The sequence below is a fragment of the Petaurus breviceps genome, unplaced genomic scaffold (assembly GCF_028583685.1).
Source record: "Petaurus breviceps papuanus isolate PSGF00001 unplaced genomic scaffold, PetGlider_PUasm1.0 229, whole genome shotgun sequence".
In the NCBI taxonomy this organism is placed as follows: Eukaryota; Metazoa; Chordata; class Mammalia; order Diprotodontia; family Petauridae; genus Petaurus; species Petaurus breviceps.
In genome coordinates, this window is record NW_027185903.1 from 38,880,214 (window position 1) to 38,903,676 (window position 23,463).

At 41.6% G+C, this 23,463-nt stretch overlaps 1 protein-coding gene across 2 annotated transcripts in view; it reads left to right on the top strand.

The window, feature by feature from the left end:
- The window catches only part of LOC138167536 (chondroitin sulfate proteoglycan 4-like), a 112,512-nt gene that overhangs the window by 80,684 nt on the left and 8,365 nt on the right, over positions 1-23,463 (top strand). For both annotated transcript variants that reach the window (XM_069096518.1, XM_069096520.1), the window contains exon 8: positions 2,035-2,207. In XM_069096518.1, the coding sequence (XP_068952619.1) occupies positions 2,035-2,207 (173 nt within the window). The remainder of the gene's footprint in view (positions 1-2,034; positions 2,208-23,463) is intronic.

Genomic DNA, 23,463 nt, shown 5'->3' on the forward strand with positions numbered 1-23,463 from the left:
TTTCATTTGGGTGGGAGGGGGATGAAAGGGGAGAACAAGAAACAGGTATAAAGATTTCTTTTTAGTCCAAAAAAAAAGGTTGAAAAGGTTATTCTGAATTTTAAGGGAAGGGTTCAATTTAAGAAGAGAGTTTTGCAAAGTTTTGTTTTTTAAGTACAGTTAATTTTTTTTTATAAAAATAAGAGTCGTTTCGTTTCTTTAGCTTGATGAATAAAATGATTGAGTATTCAATAAATGTTCACTTAAAATAAAACCATTCCCTTAGGGTACACCCTAACAAAACAAGCCGCCTGTGCCTAGGTCAGCTCGGCAGCTTAGAGACCCTGGCCGAGACACCTGGGGAGTTCTGCTTTTATAGGCTGCTGCAGGCAGCCTGGGGGTGGGGATGGGGACAGGCTGCTGCCTTCATCAAGGTTAACAGCTGCTGCCTCCCCTCCCCTACAGACCAATTGTCCTGATTTGGTGATTGTGGTAACGATTAGTGCGATAGGAAGACAAAAGGGAAAAACAGGAGTGGGGAGGTTGGGCCTGTTAGTGCCCCTCCTCCCGCACAAAGCCAGGCGCTGGAATAATGCCATTGGTTGATGTCTAGGCTGTGCAGAATCAGACCTGGTTTTGACTTTGTGAAACTTGGCTAGGGGCACTGAGGCACGTGATCCCACCCTGCCTCCTGCCTTCTCCAGGCACCCTCTTCTCATTCCTGTCTCCATCAGTTCTGAAGGCCTGCAGATGGCAGTGTTTCAAGGCTTTCGGCCATGCAGAGGAGGCAGTGGGCAATAGGAAATGGGACGTGTGAGGGTTTTAACCAGTTTAGAGCCAGGGTGCTCCTGAGCCTGCAACATTCTCAGCCCTCATTCCCACCTCTATCTCCCTGTCTGAGAGGCCAAAGGCATTTTAAAATCAAGAACTGAGAAAATACTTTCAAATGTTTAGGAGGCTCCAGCCCCAGAGCCTCACCTGGCCTGGAGCATAACAGCCACTGTCCTATTTTAGGTTCTTAGATTTGTGGTTAGATTTAAGCAAGTAAGTCTGGCCTTCCCTACACAGTGGGAAACACCTGCTCCCTTGAATTAAGTGACTTTAATGAAATGGTGAACTGAGGCTGTCATTTAAAAGCTTTGCTTATGGCATTAAGATTAGTCAGAAAGTGTTTACAGAGAGCTATTCCTACAAGGGAAGAAAGTAGCTAAAGTCTTGAGCTGTCTGTTGAAATATGTGAATTCCCCTTACAGTCTGGCCATCCTGCAATGTTATAGATGCCATTTGGAATCCAGTTTAGGAATCAGGTAGGTAGTATAGTGGATAGAACCCTAAGCCTGGAGTCAGGAAGACCTGAGTTCAAACCTGGCTTCAGAAACTTAGTAGCTGTGTGACCTTGGACAAGTCACTTAACCTTTGTTTGCCTGTTTTCTCAATTACAAGATGGGGATCACAATGGCATCTACCTCCTAGGGTTGTTATGAAGATCAAATGAGATAATAGTACTAAAGCATTTAGCACAGTGCCTGACACATATAAATATTAACTTAATGGCAAAACAAAACAAGGTCCGCCTATGATTTCTTAATGACCTTGGGATCTCGAAGGCAGTTCCAGCAGAGCCCTACCAAAGTGGAAAGGGCCTGAATTTGGAGCCAAAATATTGAGAAATATCTTGGAAATATTTGGAATTTGGAAATAAAGGGCTTAAATATTTGGAAAATCTGATCGCTCTCTAGACATAGGGTTTGACTACATAGTGATGATTTTTTTTCTGGTCCTGGACACTGATGAATACCATTTACTAAGTAAGCTACAGAAGGGCAGTGATCTGCATTGGTGGAGGGTGTCCCTATGCTAATGAAATCACATCTCCTAGGAATCCTGGAATAGAAATGGCTTCCAAAGAGAGGCAAGAGAATATTTTGCCCGCTCCTGAGTCGCAGGAGGGATAAGTGAATGAATGAGATCACCCAGTATGAACTTGTTAGAGGGAGCACTGTGTTATGATGGGGCCTTACTGATTCTGTATTTTTATCTTGGTTTGTCTCTTAGGCTCCACAAAGCCCATTACATCTCATGTCCTGAAAGCCGTGACCAATGATGGAGACAGCGTGGGAAACCGAACGGTCACTTTCACAGTTCTAAGTTCCCCCAAACTTGGGAGGCTCATTAGACTACACTCTGGCAGTGACACACAGGATGTTTCTGCATTTACACAAAGTGCAGTAAGTACCCTAATTCTGATGTGACCTCACTCTGGTGGAAGCAGGGTGAGCGGGGCTCTGCCGGGGGGCTCAGACTTCATCTCCCATCGTCTTCCTCCTTCCCATGCTTTTAGAACTGAGTAAGATAGAACCTCTTTGCCAGTTATAGTGATGATGTGCTTTAAATTAGAAGACGTCTAGGGCCCCTCACATGGCACCAAATGGTTAAAAAGTGACTGGACTCCCTTTTTAGTGGCTTCCAGTGCAATAGGAAGGCAGGTGGCTTGGCACTTGTTGTTCTATTAACATATGTGGAGGGTTAAGGAAAGCATGAGAGAGAGCATGTGTCACGGTTGAGAGACACAGTTCACAGCCAAAAGGTTTATTACCTAATTTAAACAAATTTCCCTTGGGGAAATCTCTTTACCTCCCTGAGCCATTTTTCTTCATCATCATCATCACCATTACCATCATCATCATCTTCATTATTCTAGCTGTTATAAGTTATAATTTTAAATGATTTATGTCATAATTTAATTATAATTTTTAGAACAATTAATAATTATAGTAGCTAGAATGTATATAGCTATTTAGGGATTGCAAAGTACTTTATAAATATTATCTCATATCATCCTCACAACTCTGGGAAGTAGAAGTTATTATTATCCCCATTTTGCTGATGAAGAAATTAAGACAGATAGAAGTTAAGTGACTTGTCCAGGGTCACACAGTAAGTATCTGAGGCTGGATTTGAACTAACATCTTGTTGCCTAAAGGTCTAGCACTCTACTCACTGCACCATGGTAAAAGGTAGAGTTTGTACTACTAGATGGTTTCTGAGGTCCTTGTTAGGTCTAAGATTCTGTGATTCTAAGAGGAATACTTTAAAAGGGGAAAAAAAAGATTTGGTTGATTTTTCAGCCAACATGAGAAACCTCTGTAAACAGACAGGTTATGCTTGCATGGGATTTTATTGTTGGGTATTTGTGTGTACGCAGGCATTCTGAAGGGCTTAGACCACATTGTGGTTTGGTAGAAAGACTTCTGGACTAGGAATCATGAGGCTTGGGTTTGAATCCTTAGCTCTGACAGGTCCTAGCTCTGTGACTATGAATAAGTCACATTATTTTTTTATACTTCAGTTTCCTCATCTGTAGAACAGCTAGGTAGCACCATGGATGGAACATTGGTCCTTGAGTCAGGAAGACAACTCTTGCCCAGTTCAAATCTAGCCTCAGATACTTACTGGCTGTGTGATCCTGGACAAGTCACTTAACTCTGTTTACTTCATTTTCCTCATCTGTAAAATGAACTGGAGTAGGAAATGACAAAACACTCCATTATCTTTGCCAAGAAAACCACAAATAGGGTGATGAAGAATCAGGCGTGACTGAAATGACTGTAAAGCATGGTTAATAATGCTTGCACTGCCCACTCTCCAGGATTCTTGTGAGAAAAGCACTTTGGAGACCTTAGAGCTATATAAACATGAGTGATTATTGTGACTAAAAAGATAACTACACTGAATTTTAGAGGGAAAATATATTTTCCTTTCTTGATGTGTGTTTCTTTTTAAATTCTGAAATATCCTCACTGTTAGCCTGTGAGTTGAATAAATAGTAGATGGAAAGGTGTAAATCACAGACTATTTAAGTAAAGATACAGTAGAATGGAAATAATAGAATTTCACCACACGCCCACCTTTGACCTCAGAGAGGCTGCTCAGGCTGATGTGGCAGAATTCAGTTTGTCCTTGGCTTCATGTTGCCTTTGTCGGTGATGTATTTAGGGAGCAGGTCATATGGCTGGCAGGGGCATCGACTGTGAGACCAAGATGAGGAAGTATCAGTTCTGCTCTCCCAGCAATTCTGCAGAGAAATGGGTTTTGAAATACAAACCACATTATGTGATGAGATTAATGTGGTGATTAAAGTCACTCAGGGTGGAAGCACAGCCTTGGTTAGTTTGGCTTCACTCTAGTCCAAGGGAGGGAACCTATAGTCTCCAGGCCACATGTGGCCTTCCAGGTCCTCAAGTGCTGACTTTTGACTGAATTAGAAAGGCTGCCCTTGGTCCCCAACCCCTGCTCTAATCAATGCTTCAAATGCAATAAAACCAAACAGACAATTTATAGAGCACCATGCAGTTTACAAAGCACTTTTCCATCCATTATTCCCTTCCATTCTTTTTTTTGTCATTTACTTTTTAATTTTTTAATTAAATTTTGTTTATTTTTAGTTTACATCGTTAATTTCCACAAGATTTTGAGCTACAAATTTTCTCCCCGTCTTTCACCTACCCATCACCCCAAAACAGCGATCCCACTGTATACCCCTCCCCCAATCTGCTCTCTCTTATATCCTCCCTCCATCCCCGCTCCGACTTTCTGGTAGGGCAGGATGGATCTCCATATCCCAGTGCCTCTATATCTTATTTCTCAGTTGCATGTAAAAATAACAATAACAATGATAATTTTGTTTGAACATTTGATTTTAAAACTTTGAATTCCATATTCTTTCCCTTCCTCCCTCATCACCCACCCTTACTGGGAAGATAAGCAATTCAGTATAGGTTGTGCATGTGTAGTTATACAAAACATTTTGTAGTGGATATATTGTGAAAGACTGACTAAATTTTCTTCCACCCTATCCTGCCCCCATCTTGTTCTAGTCTCTACTCTGACCCTGTCCCTTTTCAAAAAAGTGTGCTTCTAACTACTCTCCCCCCCAACCTGTCCTCCCCTCCATTATCCCCTCTCTCATTCCCTTCCCCTCTACTCTCCTATAGGGCAAGATACCCAATTTTAGTGTGTATGTCATTCCTTCCCTAAGCCAAATTCAATGAGAGTAAGGTTGACTCATTTCCCTTTTGCCTTCCTGTTCTTTCCCTCCATTATGACAGTTATCCTTTGCCTCTAATATATGAGATAGTTTACCCCATTCTGTCTCTCCCCATCTCCTCTCATTATATTCCTCTCTCACCTCTCAATTTCACCTTTTAAATATCATCCCTTCCTATCCAGTTGATCCTGTGCCCTCTCTCTATGTATACCTGTACACATATATACATACACTCACATATGTATTCAAATGTACATATACCCTTCTATATAGAAATATATATGTATGTATACATATATACATCTATATTCCCTTCAACTATCCTCAAATGAGAAAAGTTGTATAAGTTACAATTATTGTTTTTCCATGTAGGAATGTAAATAGTTCAACTTTGATGAGTTCCTTATGATTTCTTTTCCCTGTTTACCTTCTCATGCTTCTCTAGCTTCTTGTATCTGAATATCAAATTTTCTGTTCAACTCTGTTTTTTCCATCAAGAAGGCTTGAAAGTCCTCTATTCCACTGAATGACCATATTTTCCCCTGAAACATTGTATTCAGTTTTTCTGGGTAGGTGATTCTTGGTTTTAATCCTAGTTCTTTTGACCTCTGGAATGTCATATTCCAAGCCCTTTGATTCCTTAAAGTAGAAGCTGCTAGATCTTGTGTTATCCTGATTGTGTTTCCACAATATTCAAATTGTTTCTTCTTGGCTGCTTGTAATATTTTCCCCTTGATCTGGAAACTCCAGAACCTGGCTATAATATTCCTAGGAGTTTTCTTTTTGGGATCTTTTTCAAGAAGTGATCAGTGGATTCTTTCAACCTCTATTTTGCCCTCTGGTTCTAAAATATCAGGGCAGTTTTCCTTGAGAATTTCTTGGAGGATGATTTCTAGGTTCTTTCTTCGATCATGGCTTTCAGGTAGTCCAGTGACTTTTAAATTATCTCTCCTGGATCTATTTTTCAGGTCAGTGGTTTTTTTCCCATGAGATATTTCACATTGCCTTCTAGTTTTTCATTTGTTTGGATCTGTTTAACAGCATCTTGATTTCTCATGAAGTCACTAGCTTCCATTTGCTCCAGTCTAATTCTGAAGGAATGATTCTCCTCAGTGGGCTTTGGAGATTCTTCTTCCATCTGGCAAATTCATCTTTTTAAGGCATTCTTCTCCTCATTGCCTTTTTGAGCCTCTTTTTGCGATATGAGTTAGTCTATTTTTTAAGGTGTTATTTTTCTCAGTCAGGTTGTTGACTCTCATTTTGTAATTTTCTTGCATTGTTCTCATTTCTCTTCCCAATTTTTCCTCCACTTCTCTTATCTGCTTCTTAAGGTCCTTTATGGTCTGTAACCAGCTTGTATTTTTCTTGGAAGCTTTTGGTGCAGGAGTTCTGTCTTCACTGTCTTCCTCCTGTTCCATGCTTTGATCCTTTTTGTCCCCCAAATAGGAGTCTAATGTTGGAATCTTCTGTTTCCTTTGCTTCCTTTGCCTGGTCATGTCTCCACTCAGTCACTTGACCCTTGGGCTTTTTGCCACAGTAGGACTGCCACCAGATGGGGAAGCTTCCATCCCAAACACTGCGTTTTCTCAGCTGCCAGAGGTATTAGTTGGGTGCCCTCTCTGAAACCTCCACGTGCTCTGACAAGCTGGTCACACACCCCAGGACCTCACCTTAGAGCGCAGTCCAGATCCAAGCAGGTTAAAGCAAGAGCGATTACCTCTCAGGCTGGTTGCTTGGTTCCACCTACACTCTGCAGGCCAGGAGCTGAAGCTGCCACATGGAGGGCGTCTGCATGGCTGCAGCGCCTCAGCTGCTTCTTGCCCTGGAGGCAAAAGCTGACACACTCCCAACTACTGGATCCCAAAATCCACACTGCACTGACTTCTCACTTTGTCCTTTGCATCTATGTGTTGGTAATTCTGGAAATCGCCACTGCTGCTGGTGATCTGAAGTCCCTCCAGCCAGTGCGGTCAGGCCCTCCTTGGGGCTAAAACCTCCGGCTTGCATGGGCTGGGGTCGGCTCCCAGAGTGCTGCGTTGGCCACTTGCTGCCAGCTTGCCAGGCTGTCCTCAGTGGGAGATTAGCATTTTTGTGTCATTTTGTTGGTTCTGTAGCACCAAAGTTTGTTCAAAGTCCCCTTTTACATGAATTGGAGGTGGTGGGAGCCAGAGCTGCACAGAGCTCCTGTTTCTACTCCGCCTTCTTGTCTCCTGACTTTTGAGCTCTTTGCCACGATAGAACTCTGCTTCCAGAGCAGAGGGCTTTGTCCCAAATTGTCAGGGTTTTCACAGCTGCTGGAGCTATTAGGAGGGTGCCGTCTCTGCAGTCCCCACAAACTCTGGTTTACTGGTCGCATACCTCAGGACCACCGCCCAAGACTTCTATCCATACCCAGGCAGGTTAAAGGAGGAGCGATTACCCACTGAATGTTCGCTTTGCCTCCCCATGATCTGCAGGCCAGGAGCTCTGAAGCTGCCACGTGGAGGGAGTCTGCACAGCTGCCATGCCTCCACCACTTCTCGCTCTGGAGTAAAGGGGCCAGACCCCACTTCTAGTACCCCCGCCCAGTTCCAACAGAGTTCTGCACTGACCTTTTACTTTGTCTTTGCCATTTATGGGTTGATATTTCTGGAAACCACCACTGGTTTCCAGTGATCCACTCTCCTGAAGTCTCCTGCAGCCGTTGCTGGTTGGGGCCGCCCTAGGGCTAAAACCATGAGCCCATGAGCTTGGCTTACAGTGTGCTGTGATGGACCCTTTCTATAGGCCTGCTGAGCTGCCTTCAGCAGGATGTTTGTTTCTCTCTGTCACTTTGTGGGTTCTGCAGCTCTAAAGTTTGTTCAGAGTCGTATTTTATAGGTATTTGAGGTGGTTATGGGGGGAGCTCACGAGTCTTCCTGCTTCTATGCTGCCATCTTGGCTCCGGCTCCCTTCCCTTCCATTCTTACAACAAGCAGCTCTTTGAGGTAGATTGTTGTATTAGCAACTGCACTAGCACACAGGGTGTGCTGCTAGCACGGGTTCTTTGATATACTTTTCTAAAAGACAGACAGCTTTAAAGGGGTTAATAATCTTATTTTATGGGGCGGCCAGGTAGCACAGCGAGTAAAAGCACCGGCTCCAGTGTTGGGACAACCTGGAGATCGAATCCCGGGCTCAGATACTCAGCACCATACCCAGAAATAATTGGCCTTGTAACCTTGAGCAAGTTACTTAACCCCGATTGCTTAATTAAAAAAAGAAATCTTATTTTATTTTATTTGTTTTTTTTTGGAGGGGAATTGGGGTTAAGTGACTTGCCCAAGGTCATGCGGCTAGTAAGTGTCAAGTGTTGGAGGCCAGATTTGAACTCAGGTCCTCCCGACTCCAGGGCTGGTGCTCTATTCACTGCACTACCTAGCCACCCCTAATGATCTTATTTTAATTAACAGACAGATAAGTAGTCTAATAATATAACCAACAGAATAATGTAACCACCTACATACACCACCAGATGGGAAGAGCACCAAGATCTGAGTAGTGTGTGTGTGTGTGTGTGTGTGTGGCGGGGGGGGGGGGAGGTCTTAAGAAAAGGGTATTCAGATTCCCGTGCAGGGAATCAAAAGGTCCTTCTCATGAGTGAGCCGCCAAAGTGAAATACCAACCTCCCAGTATGTATAGTTCTCAGCTAATAAGCTCAGAGTCAGAAAGCACCACAACCCTCAGTGACTCAATGTCTAATTAGCTTAGTACCCAAAAGTGTGAAAGCCTTCTTACAAGCAAACCTGCCCTGTAAGCAAGCCTCCCCCTAAGCAAGCTTCTGCTTAGGCAAGTTCCTCCCCCAGTGGGCTCAGGATGTGTCAAAGCTATGAAAGCAGCAAGACGTCCATGATTGACATGTGGTCACTAGGCCTATTAACAGACAGGGAAGACCTTATAGTCATCCCCAATTTACAAATGAAAGATTGGAGTCTTACAGGGATTAAGTGACTTGCTCAGGGTTACCCAGGTAGTAAGTGATGGTGGAACCATGACCTGAACCCATGTCATCTGTCTACAAGTCCCAGGTCCAATGCACTCCTCTCCATACCACCCTATAAGCATCTAAAGACCTAGGTGAATGCGTAGTACCTGTAAGAAGACATTGCCCCCTGCCAGCAGTAAGAATAACAATGAGTGAAATGGGTGGTCAAGGCCCGCTGTTAGGTGCCCCAGTCACATCCATCCATACTCTTACGGAAGGTCTGGCCAGCTCAAGGAATATGCAAGGCAGAGGTGAGCAGGGGAAATGAACCCCTTTGTTGTTCAGTTTTCAGTTGTGTCTGACTCCGTGACCCTGTGTGAGGTTTTCTTGGCAAAGATTCTAGAGTGATTTGCCATTTCCTTCTCCAGCTCATTTTACAGATAGAGAAACTGAGGCAAACAGGGTTAAGAGACTTGCTCAGAGTCACACAGCTAGTAAGTGGACCCTCTAGGTTGCTTAAAGACTTCAGAAGGTACCTGAGCCTCGATGTTATCAGCAAAGATTTATTCTATACCTACTATGCTTGTCATTTTGCAATACTGACTGGGGTGGGGAGAGAGGGTGGGGGGTATACAAATACCTTGTATTTATATAGTCCTTCCAGGATCAAATGAGATAATATGTGCAAAGCACTAAACACAGTGCCTGGTGCATAGTAGGCACCGTACTGCTGTCATTGTGGTTATCATATTCTTGTCACTCTCCTGCTTTGCTAGCAAGGGTAAATTATTCAACCATTAGTTTCTACATAGCACAAGGTGTACCTCTTGTATCAAGCACAACTTAATTGTTTAATCATAATGTTGTATTAGGGTGAATAGAAATATAATGACCTATTTTTTCTGTTGCCTCATAAGAAAAAAAAAATAATCACTGCCAAAAATGATAAGACCCTGATGATGAGGTTTTGTACTGTCACAAAAGTCATCCCATCTACAGACATTTAGCAAACACCTACCATGTGTCAGGTACTATGTGAAGTGCTGGGAACACAGACAAAAATGGAACAATCCTTGTTTCCCCAGGTGCTTACGTTCTGTTGGAGGAGATAGCGTTTGCATATATAAGCATATACATGAGGAAAATGTTGAGAGAAAGACACTGGCATCTGGAAGGAGGAAGAAAGACTTTCCATAGAAGACAGTGCTTGTAGGAAACGCCATTCTAAGGGGAAATGAGGAGGGAGTACCTTCCTAGCCCTGCGGGAGAGCCATGTGAAGATGTGGACAGGGGAGATGAAAGTGTTGTATATGATAAACAACAAACACTAGAGGCCAGTTTCTAATTAAGAGACTTATCGATGGTGGTGTGGTAGCAAGGGGAAAGTAGTTAAAAGATATGAATTGAACCTGTCATGATACACATAATTACTGAATACAGGCTGAAAGAATATGCCATAGGAAAGACTTAATTAGGCAGTCAGCTCTGCTGAGCTTGAAGTGTAGAAGGAACCGAAGGAAATCTAAGGGTCCTCCTTCCCATTCCCATGATCCTCATTGACCCTTCCCACCTCTTCTCTGTTCCAGTATTAGCTTGGCAATTTATCTTCTTTTTCCTTCTCCAGCAGAGAAAAGACGTAGGGGTGGGGGTCAACCCTGGCAGGGTTAGCAATATCTAACAGACATGTGATTTAAGTGTGCTAATGTTCCTTGTCCTTGCCAGGCCTTCTGCCCTCTTCCTCCTTTCCTGCTTGCCCTGCTATATGTACGTAAGTCCTTCAAAGTTCAACCAGGAGGCAGGACTGGGGTATGAATTATCCACAAACTACAGAAATGACTTGTTTCCTCTTTTCATTCCCTTGTGGTTTGTGAACCTGAAAATGTTATGCCTGTTAGCAGGTTTCATCAGATCAGAGACTTTTGAGGTTACAGTTGTCTGATTTGCTGGGGCTGCATGGCTCCCATCTACCTGGCTCTGTGCTGCACCCCTCTCCCCAGTTTTCTCACAGTCAGTCAATCAACAAGCATTTGCTAAGTGCCAGGCTTTCATGGGCACTCACAAACAGACACACATACATTCTCTCTCTCTCTCTCTCTCTCTCTCTCTCTCTCTCTCTCTCTCTCTCTCTCTCACTCCCCCTCTCCCTCTCTCCTTTACTCTCTGATAGCTGTGAGTGACACTTGGTACCTGGTGTAAAGAAACATGTACTATCAATGCATTTTTCCTGTCTTCACATTCACAGCTCTGTTAACTTTATTAATTCTCTGTTAATAAGTTTGTGCCTATTTTTAAATTGCCTTCCTCCATACCATCTTCTGTCATCTTCTTTCTAATTTACTTCCTTACCTCCCTTCTTGTCTCTTCCCCTTTTATCCCCTTTCCCCCAGTCTTTTTTGCCTTCTCCCTTTCTCTCCTTTCTTCTTAGCCTCGTTCCCCTTTCCGTCTTTCTCTCTCTTCTCCCTTTCATTTTCTCCTACTCAGTCCTTCCTTTCTCCTTTCTCTCCTTTTCTTTCTTCCTAGCCTCTTTCCTTTTTCCTTCTTTCTCTCTTTCCCCCTTTTCTTGCCTTCTTTTCCCTTTCATCTTCTCCTAGCCTCTCCTCCCCTCCCCCTGCCTTAATCCTCTCTTCTGGATGAAGTTGATGGTAAGAGATTAGAGCTGTATATATAAATTTGAGAGTTGTCTGTATAAAGGAGATAAAGAGACCAGGGGGAGCTGATGAAGTCGCCAGGGCAGAGTATAGAGAGAAAGGAAGAGGGTCCAGGACTGAACCTTGGGCAACTCCATGCTTAGAGGAGGAGTGGGTAAAACTTGGATGGTGGTCCAGCAAAGGACTTAAAAGAAAGTCACATATATGTAGGTGGGGAAAAAATAAGAGAGAAAACAGGGTCATGGAAACCAAAAGAATACAAAGTAACCAGGGGGCGGGGGTGTGCTGAAGAATGTGAAAACCCACAAAAAGACCAGAAAGAATAGATAATGGGATTTTAAAATGAAGAAGTCATGCGTTGGTAGCCTCTCAGAGGACACTTTTCAGTAGAATAGTAGTAGGAAGTGGAAGGTTGTGATGACCTGCCAACTCTGCTATTATATAAGGTTCCTTCCAGCACTTAACATTTTTTTGGCCCTAAGGGTAAGGTGTTAATAATGGGAATAGATAATAGTGATGGCTTACAGTGCAAATGATGTTTGAGGGAAATTGTGAAAACATTTCCTATAGAAAGCCCCTAAAACTTGAAAGTGGCAGGAGAAAAAAATTATTGATAGATAAGGCACAGAGTATCAAGGGATATAAGCCACAAAACATGTGTCAACAAAGAAGATATTTGAGTTTAATTTCATATATATATGTATACATAATATATATATACACATGAGTTAATTTAATTTGTTTTATATATTTATATATACATACACACGAGTTAATTTAATATAAGTTTTATATGTATACACACATATGTAATAGCTTCTGTGTTTGAAAATATACATTGTATTTCTCCGCGAAGTGTATTTCTTTTAACTGTTGTGTTTCTGGTGGGTCATTAGTCTCTTCCTCTTCCCTCCCTTCCCATTCTCCTCTGTTGTTTCCCTTGTCTCCTTTTTGCCAGCAGATGGAAATGATAATCTTTTCCTGCTGTCTGTGGTTTTGTGGCCTGTGTCAAATAATGCTGTAGTTGCCACCCACTTTTAACTTTATCCCTTTTTAAAATCATCCCTTTTACAATGTTTGCTCCAGCACCCTGTGCTACCCGGATAATATTTTACCAATGAGAGAAATGGTAGAGTCGGTTCTTTAGTAATGGTGGTGGTGGTGAAGATGCCCAGAACATTTTAACTTAAATTAATCAAGAATTATCTACTAAATACCTATTACCTGCCCGACTGACCTCCCCAGTGGAACAAAAACAGCACCCAGGAAAGAATTGGTGAACAATCGGTTGCTAACTGAGGGTGGTGTTTCACCATAATTATGAAAGGAGTCAAGATTCAGCAATGCTAAGTCACTTTGTCTATTTTCCCTCTGGTCACAGCTTCATTGGTTTTTATAGTTGAAACCATAACAAACCCACTTAGCATTTGCATCATAATTCACAGAAAGGTGTTCATAGATTTGGAGTCAGGAGGGTCCTCAGAGGTATTCTAGTTCATTTTACAGATAGAGGAACTGAGATCCAGTTTATTAGACAACTGACTTGCTAAGTAGTCTAGCAATTACAACTTAAGCATCCCTCAGTAGTCTTGAATTCTACAGCTCCCTAAAGCTTGGTGAGACAGAACTAATGTCTACAACATACAGATGGGTCCTCCCACCTCCACAAAAGCTTTCTTATCCCCTGGAAATATATTATTTTATGAATAGGTATCTAGTAGTACTCCAGACATCACATCCAGTCCCTCTCATTTTATAGATGAAAAAAGTGTCCAAAAGGATAAAGCAACTTGTCCAAGGTTACGTTGTGAGTTAGTGACCCAGAATTAGGACTAGAGCTCATATCCCCTGATTCCCGTTCTCGTGGTCTTCATTCTTAGGTATGTGAGAGACTCCCTTTCTTACTTGATCATTCAAAGGCTTTATCAGAGTTAGAGGGAACGTTGGAGGGGCAGTTTGTCCAACACCATTATTTTGCAGATGAGGAAGCTGAGGCCTAGAGATGGGTAGCAATATACCTTCTAAATGCATAGATCTGAGAATTGAACACAAGACCTCTGACTCCAAATTTAGCATCCTTTCTACTCTAACACCCTACCTTTCTGAAGCTAAGTGTCAGAAAACAATGGCAGCTAAAGTTGTGCCTTGTGGCAGTGCCAATGCAGAGAAATGAAGAGCATGCCCAGCTATAAAAGAACCCAATCTGGAGCAGAAAAGTTGTGGGGATGGGCCATCATTTCACTAAGCCTGCTGCTTGCTCCCTTTGGAAATGCATTGGCCTAGGCAGTCTCCATGGTAACTTTCCAGTTTGGGAAATGGCACAAACACATTCCTCTTGCCCCCCTGTTGCCCGTTGCATTTGGTATTCCAGTGAAATCTGCATTGACCCTGCATAACCTCTGTTTGTTCTTTGTGATTAGGATTTGATCCATGCTCTCTCTTCAGGAGGGCTCTTCCCTGTTAATTCCCCTTAATCCCTGGCATAGATGGGCCCTCGGAGGTTGGGGCCCACTGTACCAGTGACTGATAACTTTATTTCCCATTCCCCCTCCTATGCACACATACACACCCACATCCCCAGATAAACTTTTTCCTCCACCCATATGACAACAGCAGAGCTCCTAAGTCCTCCAGTGATGCTGTGGCCAGAGCAGACTGCCTCACTTTGGGGCAGGCTTGCATGAAGGACTGAGTGGGTCTGGAGTTAATGGGGTTAGCTGCCCTCCCTATTTGGCCGTACTGTTTGCTCCCAGGATCTTTTCATTGCAAAAGAAGAATATCTTCTGGGGTTTCTGCCCCATGGAGATTATTCATGGCATCCCCAGTGGGCGTTCCCCACAGCCCAGTGCAAGGTAGCCTTTGTCTCATCTGGCAGGGGTGTGCTGCCCGTTGGGCCAGCTGCTATCTAATGGGGAATAGCTCCTTTTTGGACAGTGTGGAGGGTTCCTCCTAGAATTTTAGGAGATTTATAACACACATATGACCACTTCGGCCTGAAGTTACCACTCTTTATTCATAGGCAATATGGTGAGGCAGGTAGGTAGCTCAGTAGTTAGAACGCTGGGCCCGGAGTCAGGAAGACCTGAGTTTAAATCTGACCTCAGACACTTAGTAGCTGTGGGACCCTGGGCAAGTCGCTTAACCTCTGTTTGCCTTAATCCACTGGAGAAGAAAATAGCAAATCACTCCAGTGTATTTGCTAAGAAAACCTTATGGACAGCATGGTCCATGGGGTGACAAAGAGTTGGCCATGACCAAATGAACAACAACATAATATGGTGGAGAGAAAGCTAATCTCAGAGGCAGGAAGGCCTGAGTTCAAGTGCAGTGTCTGGTGCATACTAGCTCTGTGTCAAGTCACTTATAATCTGTGAATTCCCCTAGGTAAATCTCTAAGGCTACATTGTAAAGCCAGTGTCAGCCTGCATTGGTAGAGAGAGTTTCTTCTATCCATGAAATCGTAAATTCCATTAAAAAAAATCACAGGCAATAGGGACCATGGCAGATTATAACAGCTTTCTGGTTCCTAAACCAGGATTGGGCATGGGATTCCCCTGCCCTGATGGATCAGTTCTTCAAGGGTGTAGCCAGGTCTCTCTGTGATGAAGTAGTCCAGAGAGAGGTAGCTGCTTACTTAACTGATGCTATCTAGAAGTATGTGCATAAAGTCCTGCCTTTGGAAAAGTTCAGAGGTATAGTGGTCCTTCCAGCATTTTCCCACCTGTCTGAGTAGCTCAGTGTGTGTCTATACAACCTAGAAGGTTCCAGGTCAAAACAGCCCTGCTACTCAGACATCCACAGACTAGTCAAAAGAACCACCCCCTTCCCATCCTGAGACTTAGCCATCCAAGACTGTATTCCTAACTCTTAAAATTAAACCTTCTTACGTCTTTGTGTTATCCAGTTTTGTTGGACTTGGGGACCTCTACCCAATTTTTTGAATTTGTTCTACACCTTAACTGTGGTTAAGTGCCCATGTGTGAAAGGACTAGTGTTTTCTTCACTCGGCTTCCCTGACTCCCTCTCCCCATCCTTGATTAGTCCCAGCTTCCTCAAAGCATCTGCATGATCTGGGAACTTAAGAGGTCCCAGCCCCATATAGTCAATGCATCTTAGACTTGGTGGGTGCCTGAGTCACCAAGCCCTGTTTCTAGATGGAGACAAGGGGGGCTTCATTCCTTGCTGTATGTCCTTGTATTCTTGGTGTATATCCTTACTGTGTTTAGGCAAAGTAAACCCCTGCGTCCAGTGACTTGGGTGCCTCATTTCAACCCAAGCTGAAATCTGAACTAATAATGGTTAGAGCTATATAGAGCACAACACCTTGGAAACCCATGCATGCCTGGTGATACATAGTTGAAATGCTCACTTTGGTTCCTGTTGATGACACAGGAGACCAAACTCCTGTGCATTTAAGTTAGGGAATATTGAAAAGTACTCAGCCCAAGTGGAGCCTGCCCACCTCTGTCCTCCCCAGGGTAGCTGTGGACCCACTGGGTGGTGCTGGATGATGTAACCATTACATGAGAATCAGGGGGAACTGACACTCAGGCTTACATTTTCCTCCTAGCATCACTTAAAGCACTTCATGAAATAGATGAATACTGCATCCAGCCAGAGGGCATTATATACCCAGTGTAAACTCACCAGAGGGACCTTGATACGTTTAGGGAGTGGGGAAGAACTGAGGATGTGAACCCATTGTTCATGTAAGAAGGCATCTGTTGGGTGGATTTGAAAGCACATTTTTAACAGGATGCTACAGTGGGTCACAGAGCCAAGTGCAAAACCAGAGGCTCTGGTCACATGTGGCTTACAGCAATCCAAATGCACTCCAGAACTAGGTTAAAATGTAATTAAGAGAAGTTTAATAAAATAAAAAAATACAATTTGTTGTTATTTAGTTGCCTCCAACTCTTTGTGATTATGTATGGGATTTTTTTTGGCAAAGACACTGGAGTGGTTTGCCATTTCCTTCTAAAGTGGGTTAAGGCAAACAGGACTAAGTGACTTACCCAGGGTCACTTGGTAAGTGTCTGAGGCCAGATTTGAACTCAGGTTTTCCTGACTCCAGACCCAACACTCTGTCCACTGAGCCACATAGCTGCCTCAAAAAATGCAATAAAACATAGACAATATTACATTTTAAAGCTAAGTCAATATATGCCCCACAGGGATCCTTATATACGGATTAGTGGCCCCTATTTCTCTTAGAGTTTGACACTACTGGTGGGCTATGCTTTTAGCACTGCGGAGTGGAGACATTATCCCCATCTGTGCTATTAAGGGATTAACTTCGTCCCTGGAGCACCTACTCCAGCTGGCTGGATTTACTCATTGGCCAGGTCAGAGACTACAGGAATTTCTGAAAAGGAACTGGTAGAAGGGATTCATTGGACCCTCCAGGTTTCCCACCAGAACCTCAATACTATTTCTCAAGAAGAGTAAGAAGTTCGACCTCTGCAGAACAATACAGCCTCGAAGCCATCACATATGAATTTAATATTTCTTGCCCTTGATACTTCTTTTACTACACTGGTTGGCCCAGATGCCAGGGTTTACCTTCCCATGGCCTATTCCCCACTACACAGAGTACATGAATTGAACTTCTTAGATGCTCTGCTCCCTGCCCACCGTAGAACCCTATGAAAATAATGTGGTTTGATCACCAATATGGAAATACGTTTTGTGTGACTTCACATGTATAATCAATCTCATATTGCTTGCCTTCCCAAGGGATAAGGTAGGGATGGGAGGGAGGGAGACATTTTTTAGCTCAATTAAAAAAAGAATATTAAAAATGTTTAAATGTATTTGGGAAATATTTAATGGAATAAATAAAAACATATTTTAAAAAATAAAATAATATTATTTGCCTTCCAGCCCCCAAAGTACACCTTTTTACATAAACTATATAAATTCCATCCCGTTTTTCTCTGTACTCACTCAATTGGCCACATTCCCTGTGGTGAATTTGTACCTGAGTGAGCTGGAAGCTGCCCAGACTAACTTATAGAACACTTATGAGCAACCAATGTCCACAAAAAGGAGGCTGACCACCAGAGTCCCCAAGGAATCTGGTCTGACTATATTTCTGTAACCTGAGGACCAATAGCTTTTCCTGGAAGTTGGTGGAAAGTCAGTCAGTCAACAAGCATTTATCAAGGTCTTTGTGCCAGGCACTGTTGATACAATGAAAGACAAAGCATGGTCCCTACTCTCAAGGATATAATTTTCTAATAATCAGTCAACATTAAGCACCTACTGTGTGCCAGGCATTGTAGGGAGATAACTATATCTTGTATATAATTGTAGGGAGATAATATATCTTGCATATATCTATACATTTATATACATCTATATATATAATATATACAAGATATATTCAGTGTAAACAGAAGGTAATCTCAGAGGGAAGGAGGGGGAGGGTGGACAGTAGAAAGATGTCTACTATGTAGCATTTGAGCTGAGTCTTAAAGCAGGGCAGGAGGAGGTGAAGGCAAAGAAGGAGAAAAGGTAATAGGTAGCTTTTCCATTACTGTCTCATTGGTCGGCTGGGTTATATCCTCACTCTGCACCCAACATCCCTCCTTCCAGTCTTCACTGTGATGGGTTCACCTCAACCCCAAACCAGATCTACTGAATCCTTGCCTGTGCCCAGTAATTGAGTATGGTTAAGAATGCAGTTAAGATGATTCTAAATCTAGGGAGGCTTTAGAGTGACTCCAGTACCACTAGTACCTTAACATGGATAGTCTTACAGGCCTGAGGAGAGGATATGGGAGCCCACAAGCAACTTTCAGGCCCTGGAATTGGTAAAAGCCTCCCACCAAGGTTATCCCACCAAGTCATGACCTTGAACTCTGTGGAGTTCTAATGGGAAAGAGTAGTATTGATCCAAAGCTGAAGGGCAAGAGTGGAGTTCAATTTAATGTGCTTCTACTGTAGAAGAACGTCATCGTCACCTGGAATAGGGAAACAACATGTTATAAACCATCTTCTCTGTGCTACCTAATGTTCCCCTTTATCTTATGTTTGCCCAGATTCCACACGGACTTCCTGGCTTTGGTTTTATTACTTATTCCAGCTTTCCTGATTCCTCTCCAGCCCTCTTTAGATTTAACATTCCAGTGAACTATGACTAGACCTAGCATGGCCTTAACTTTGTTTCCTCACACAGTTTTCCTTTCTTAAATTTTTATTTCTACTGATTTTTTTTATGTCACCTGTATTTCCCATCTTATTCTTCCCTTTCTCCCTCTCAGAGAGCCATCCCTTATAACAAAGACCTTTTAAAAAGGAAAAAAAAAAACAGCTTGGCAAAACTAACCAAAAAAAGTTTTCTGTTACATTCAGTGTTACATACCCATAGGCACCCATCTTTGCAGAGAAGCAGGGGGATCAAGGAGGAGGCCCTTCTCCTGTCTTTTCTTTGGGCTTAAGCTTGTGCATTTCAGTTTCTCAGCAGTCAGTTTGAATTGTTTTATTATTGTTCTTTCCATTAACACTGTTGTAGTCTTTGGGTATAATATCCTTATTCTGCTTACTTCATTTATCAGCTCATTTAAATCTTCCCATCCTTCTCTGCAATCCAGGTTTACTTTTTACTGTAATTTGGGATTTTTCCCAGTAGATTTTTTTCCCCCTCAGAACTTGTAAGTTGTCCTTAATCACTGGAAATCAATAAGGATAATTGTTTATAATTTTTAAAAAAATATAATCCCCCCAAAGTTCTTTGAGGATACAACTATTATAGTTTTTTTTGAATCCCTAGTACATTGACTGGCATATGTTGAGTAGGCATTTAATAAATGCTTATTGAATTAATGAATAGTGTGCATATATGAAGTAAACAGATGTAAGTTAATTATAAGTAGTTTTTTATCTTAAATCAGTTTACAGTTTCTCAAACTACCATATCATCTTAAAATAAATTATTATATGTTACATGTATAAATGAGAAAATCTTAAAAATTTGTGCTAAAAAAATTGTATCCCAAAGAACTGAACCAAGAATATGAGTAAAATTATCAAAATTCAAAAATGAAACCCCGGCTTTCAAAAAGGGATGCTCTCTTATTAATTAGAAATAATGAATGAGTCAAAAAAAGGTTTCAATTCATAGCATCCCTAATCACTTCCACATACAGGACTAGATTAATTGATTTTTTTTTCCTACTGTAATTGCTGGGCTCATTCAGATTGTTTTGAACCGTTAAAAATGAAGTGTTCTCGTTTTGTGGTTGATGGTGCTTGACTTTTTTTCTTTGCCATAAAATATAAATTGCATTACAGTTATTGTTCATGTATCCGCCCTTTTATTGTCTTCTATTAACAGGCCATTTCATAATACTACATAGAAAAAAATTATGCAGCATTTATTTTCCATTGCAAATTAGAACTGAAGCATTATTCTAGCTTACAGGAAATAAATCTACAGCTTTTCAAAGCTTGGATGTAGTAATAAAGAAAGTAAATAACCTAAATTTGGAGAGGAATCAATTGAGTCAAAGTTAATAGAGAATGTAATGAGATCATTAAATCCTTTGTATTTTAATTATATGAGTTGGAATTGAGAAAAAGATCCATTGACTTTGATTGGTTCTCTTTTTTTTTGAGAGTGCTTATCAACAGATGAGGTAGTGTAGGGGCTGAGTCCTATTTCAGTTAATTCTTCCTTTCATCAAATATAGCTTACCTTTAAAATTCATTGCTTGTGAGTTATAGGCCACATACAGAAACTAGGCCTTGCATGAGCAGATGGACATCTGCAAATGGGTTGGCTTTTTGAGACCATTAGGACTCTGCCTTCTGCCTTTCTAGATCATCAGTAGCAGGAAGGATCATGGGATCCTAGATTTCAGGCTGGAAGGAACCTTAGGTTTCATCTAGTCCAACTTCTCGATTTTACAGATGAGGAAACTGAGGCTCAGAAAGGTTAAACTAACTTGCCCAAGGTACAAGGTTTTGAGTTTAAGCGTAGATCTTAATGCCTCCAAATCCAGCATTCTATCCACTGTGGTCTGCTGTCTCCCAATAACTTCTGGTGGATTTCATTATTCTATTTATTTATATCACTTTAACACTAGATAATGTTTTGTAATCCTAAAATGTGTTGGCTTTTCAGTTGACCTTTAATATTTCATCATGTATCTAGATCTAGAAAGACCTCTGAGGCCATCTAGTCTCTATTCCTCTCTGTCTCCTCCCCCCATATTAAAGATATAAAAACTTAGACCCAAGTGAGTTAAGTGACTTGCTCAAGGTTCCCAGGTATTAAACATTAGAGATGTATTTGTTCAGCACTGATTGGTGTATTAAAAGATAGGGGAAGCTAAGTGCCAATGATGTGTTTTTTTCCAAAGTTGGACTGCAATAATACTTCCAAGGTTGTGTATTAAGTGGCCCTGTTTCTTGGTTCTTTTTGATCTAGTGGGTTTCTATAGGGAGTGACACATGGACATTGCCATGAGCACCAATCCAGCTTTAAATAACCAAAAACCCATACCACCAAGTACTCTTAGGAGGACAGATGCTAGTCTATGCAGGTATTCTCCCCAGATTCCTTGTTGACCATTCTCAAGGCCATACCAGAGGGAGAGGTGAATGGTCTCCCTTATCTTCCCTAAAGCTCAAACTTAAGCCAGTTGTATGATGAGGTAAAAACAGCACTGATTTGGAGGGAAATGACCAGGGCCCACATCCTGGATTCAGATTGGACTGTCTTTTGTTAGATTCCATTCTTTTGTTTATTTGCATAACTATTACTGTGTAACTTTTAAAATATTTTGCCTTTTCATTTGCCTTTTTTTTTTTTTTTTGCTTTGGAGGGGGGAGGGCAGGGCAGTTGGGGTTAAGTGACTTGCCCAAGGTCACACGGCTGGTGTTAAGTGTCTGAGGTCGGATTTGAAGTGAAGTCCTCCTGACTCCAGGGCCGGTGCTCTATTCACTGTGCCATCTGGACATCCCTTTTCATTTGACTTTTAATATTTCATAGAAAAGATCATAGATCCCAGGAAGGGACCTCAAATACCATCTATACTACTTCTTTACCCTCCATCCCCCTAAATTATACATATTAGGAAACTTACCACTCTCTGCTATGTATAGCAATTATACCTCAGTTCACCTTGGTAACTTTTAGAACATAGTTCCAAACTGTTTACCAGAATGACTGTACAAATTCACAGCTCTACCATGAGGGCATAGATGTTTCTATTTTCCCACAGCCCCCTTCAGTTTTTGTCATTTTTCTTTTCTGGGTTAGCTTTGCCAGTCCGAGTCTCAGAAAAATTAAATGAATTCATTTGGAATCACACAGCCAGTAAGTGTCTTGAGATGAAATGTGAACCCAGAACTTCCAGAGTCTAAATCCAGTACTGTAGTCACAACCCAATGGGGCCACTCAGCTAACCCTTGTGATGATTCTTCTAGGTTCTTAGATGTTCCCTTTGCATCTGCCATATTTACTTTTTCTTTATGGATAATGTGCTGAGTGTGTGTCAGTGTACTGTACTAGGTCCTGGGGGGAGGGGGGATAGAAATATGAATAAGAAATAGTCTGTGCCCTAAAAGATCTTCTAATCTAGTAGTATTTTTTCCAAGACATGGCAGAGAATTAACTTGCTTTTGGCTTAAGAAAAAGATAACTAGAAATGATGGGGCCCAGAGAAATGGGACCTCTAGCCCCCTCAACAATTCTAAGCTTGCACAAAAAGACTGGTGGAATCCATAGTCTCTAATGGATATCCAAATATCCATTTGGATATAGATAGATAGATAGATGGATGGATGGATGGATGGATGGATGGATAGATAGATAGATAGATAGATAGATAGATAGATAGATAGGTAGATAGATAGATAGATAGATGGATGGATGGATATGAAAGACAGACAAATACACAAATGGACATCCAAAGTAACTAGACTCAGCCTTGATCTCACAGATGTGAACCTCTTAGTGAGTGAGACATAGTAATAAATTATATACCTGTGAAAATATAATCATTCCTTTAGTGGGAAGAGAAATCTCTCAGAGGTGATGTTTTTAGTTGCTAAATCCACTGGCCTTTTCTCAGTGCTCATCTTCCTTGACCTCTCTCCAGCCATTACAAGTGCTGACAAGATCCTCTTCCAGAATACTCCCCTTTCCTTTCCCTTAGCTCGCATAACATTACTCTCTTCTGCTTCTGTTTCCTCTTCTTATACCATTCCTCAGTAGCCTTTACCAGTTCATCATCCATTTTCCACCCCTTCAGAGGATATCCCCCAAACCTTAAGCCTGGACCCTCTTCTTTTTTTCTCTATATTCTTTTTCTTTGAAGATTGTAGTTGATTCCATAGGTTAAATCATCACTTCTCTACAAATAAGTCTCTAGTTTTTCTCCTGAACTCTAATCTTGTATTATCAATTTTGCCAACCTGATAGGTGTGAAGTGAAACCTTAGAGTTGTTTTAATTTGTTTTAGTAACTTGGATCATTCTATTATATGTTTGTTGATGGTTTGTGTTTCTTCTTTTGAAAACAGCCTGTGTATGTCCTTTGACCACTTTATCTATTGAGGAATGACTCTTTTGAAACATTTTTTCCCTCATAAATTCACACTCTGTTTAAAGAAGAAGGTCTTAACCTGGGGTCCATGGATAAATTTTAGTGAATCTGTGAATTTGCATTGGAAAAAAATGCATCTTTATTTTCATTAATTTTTAATTGAGATTTTAGTATTTCCATCCAGTCTGAATTTTTTTTTTAAAAAGAAGGGGTCCATAGACTTTAGACTATAAAAGGTGTCTGTGACACACAATAAGTTTAAGAATCCCTGATGTAGAGGCTAGAAAGTCTT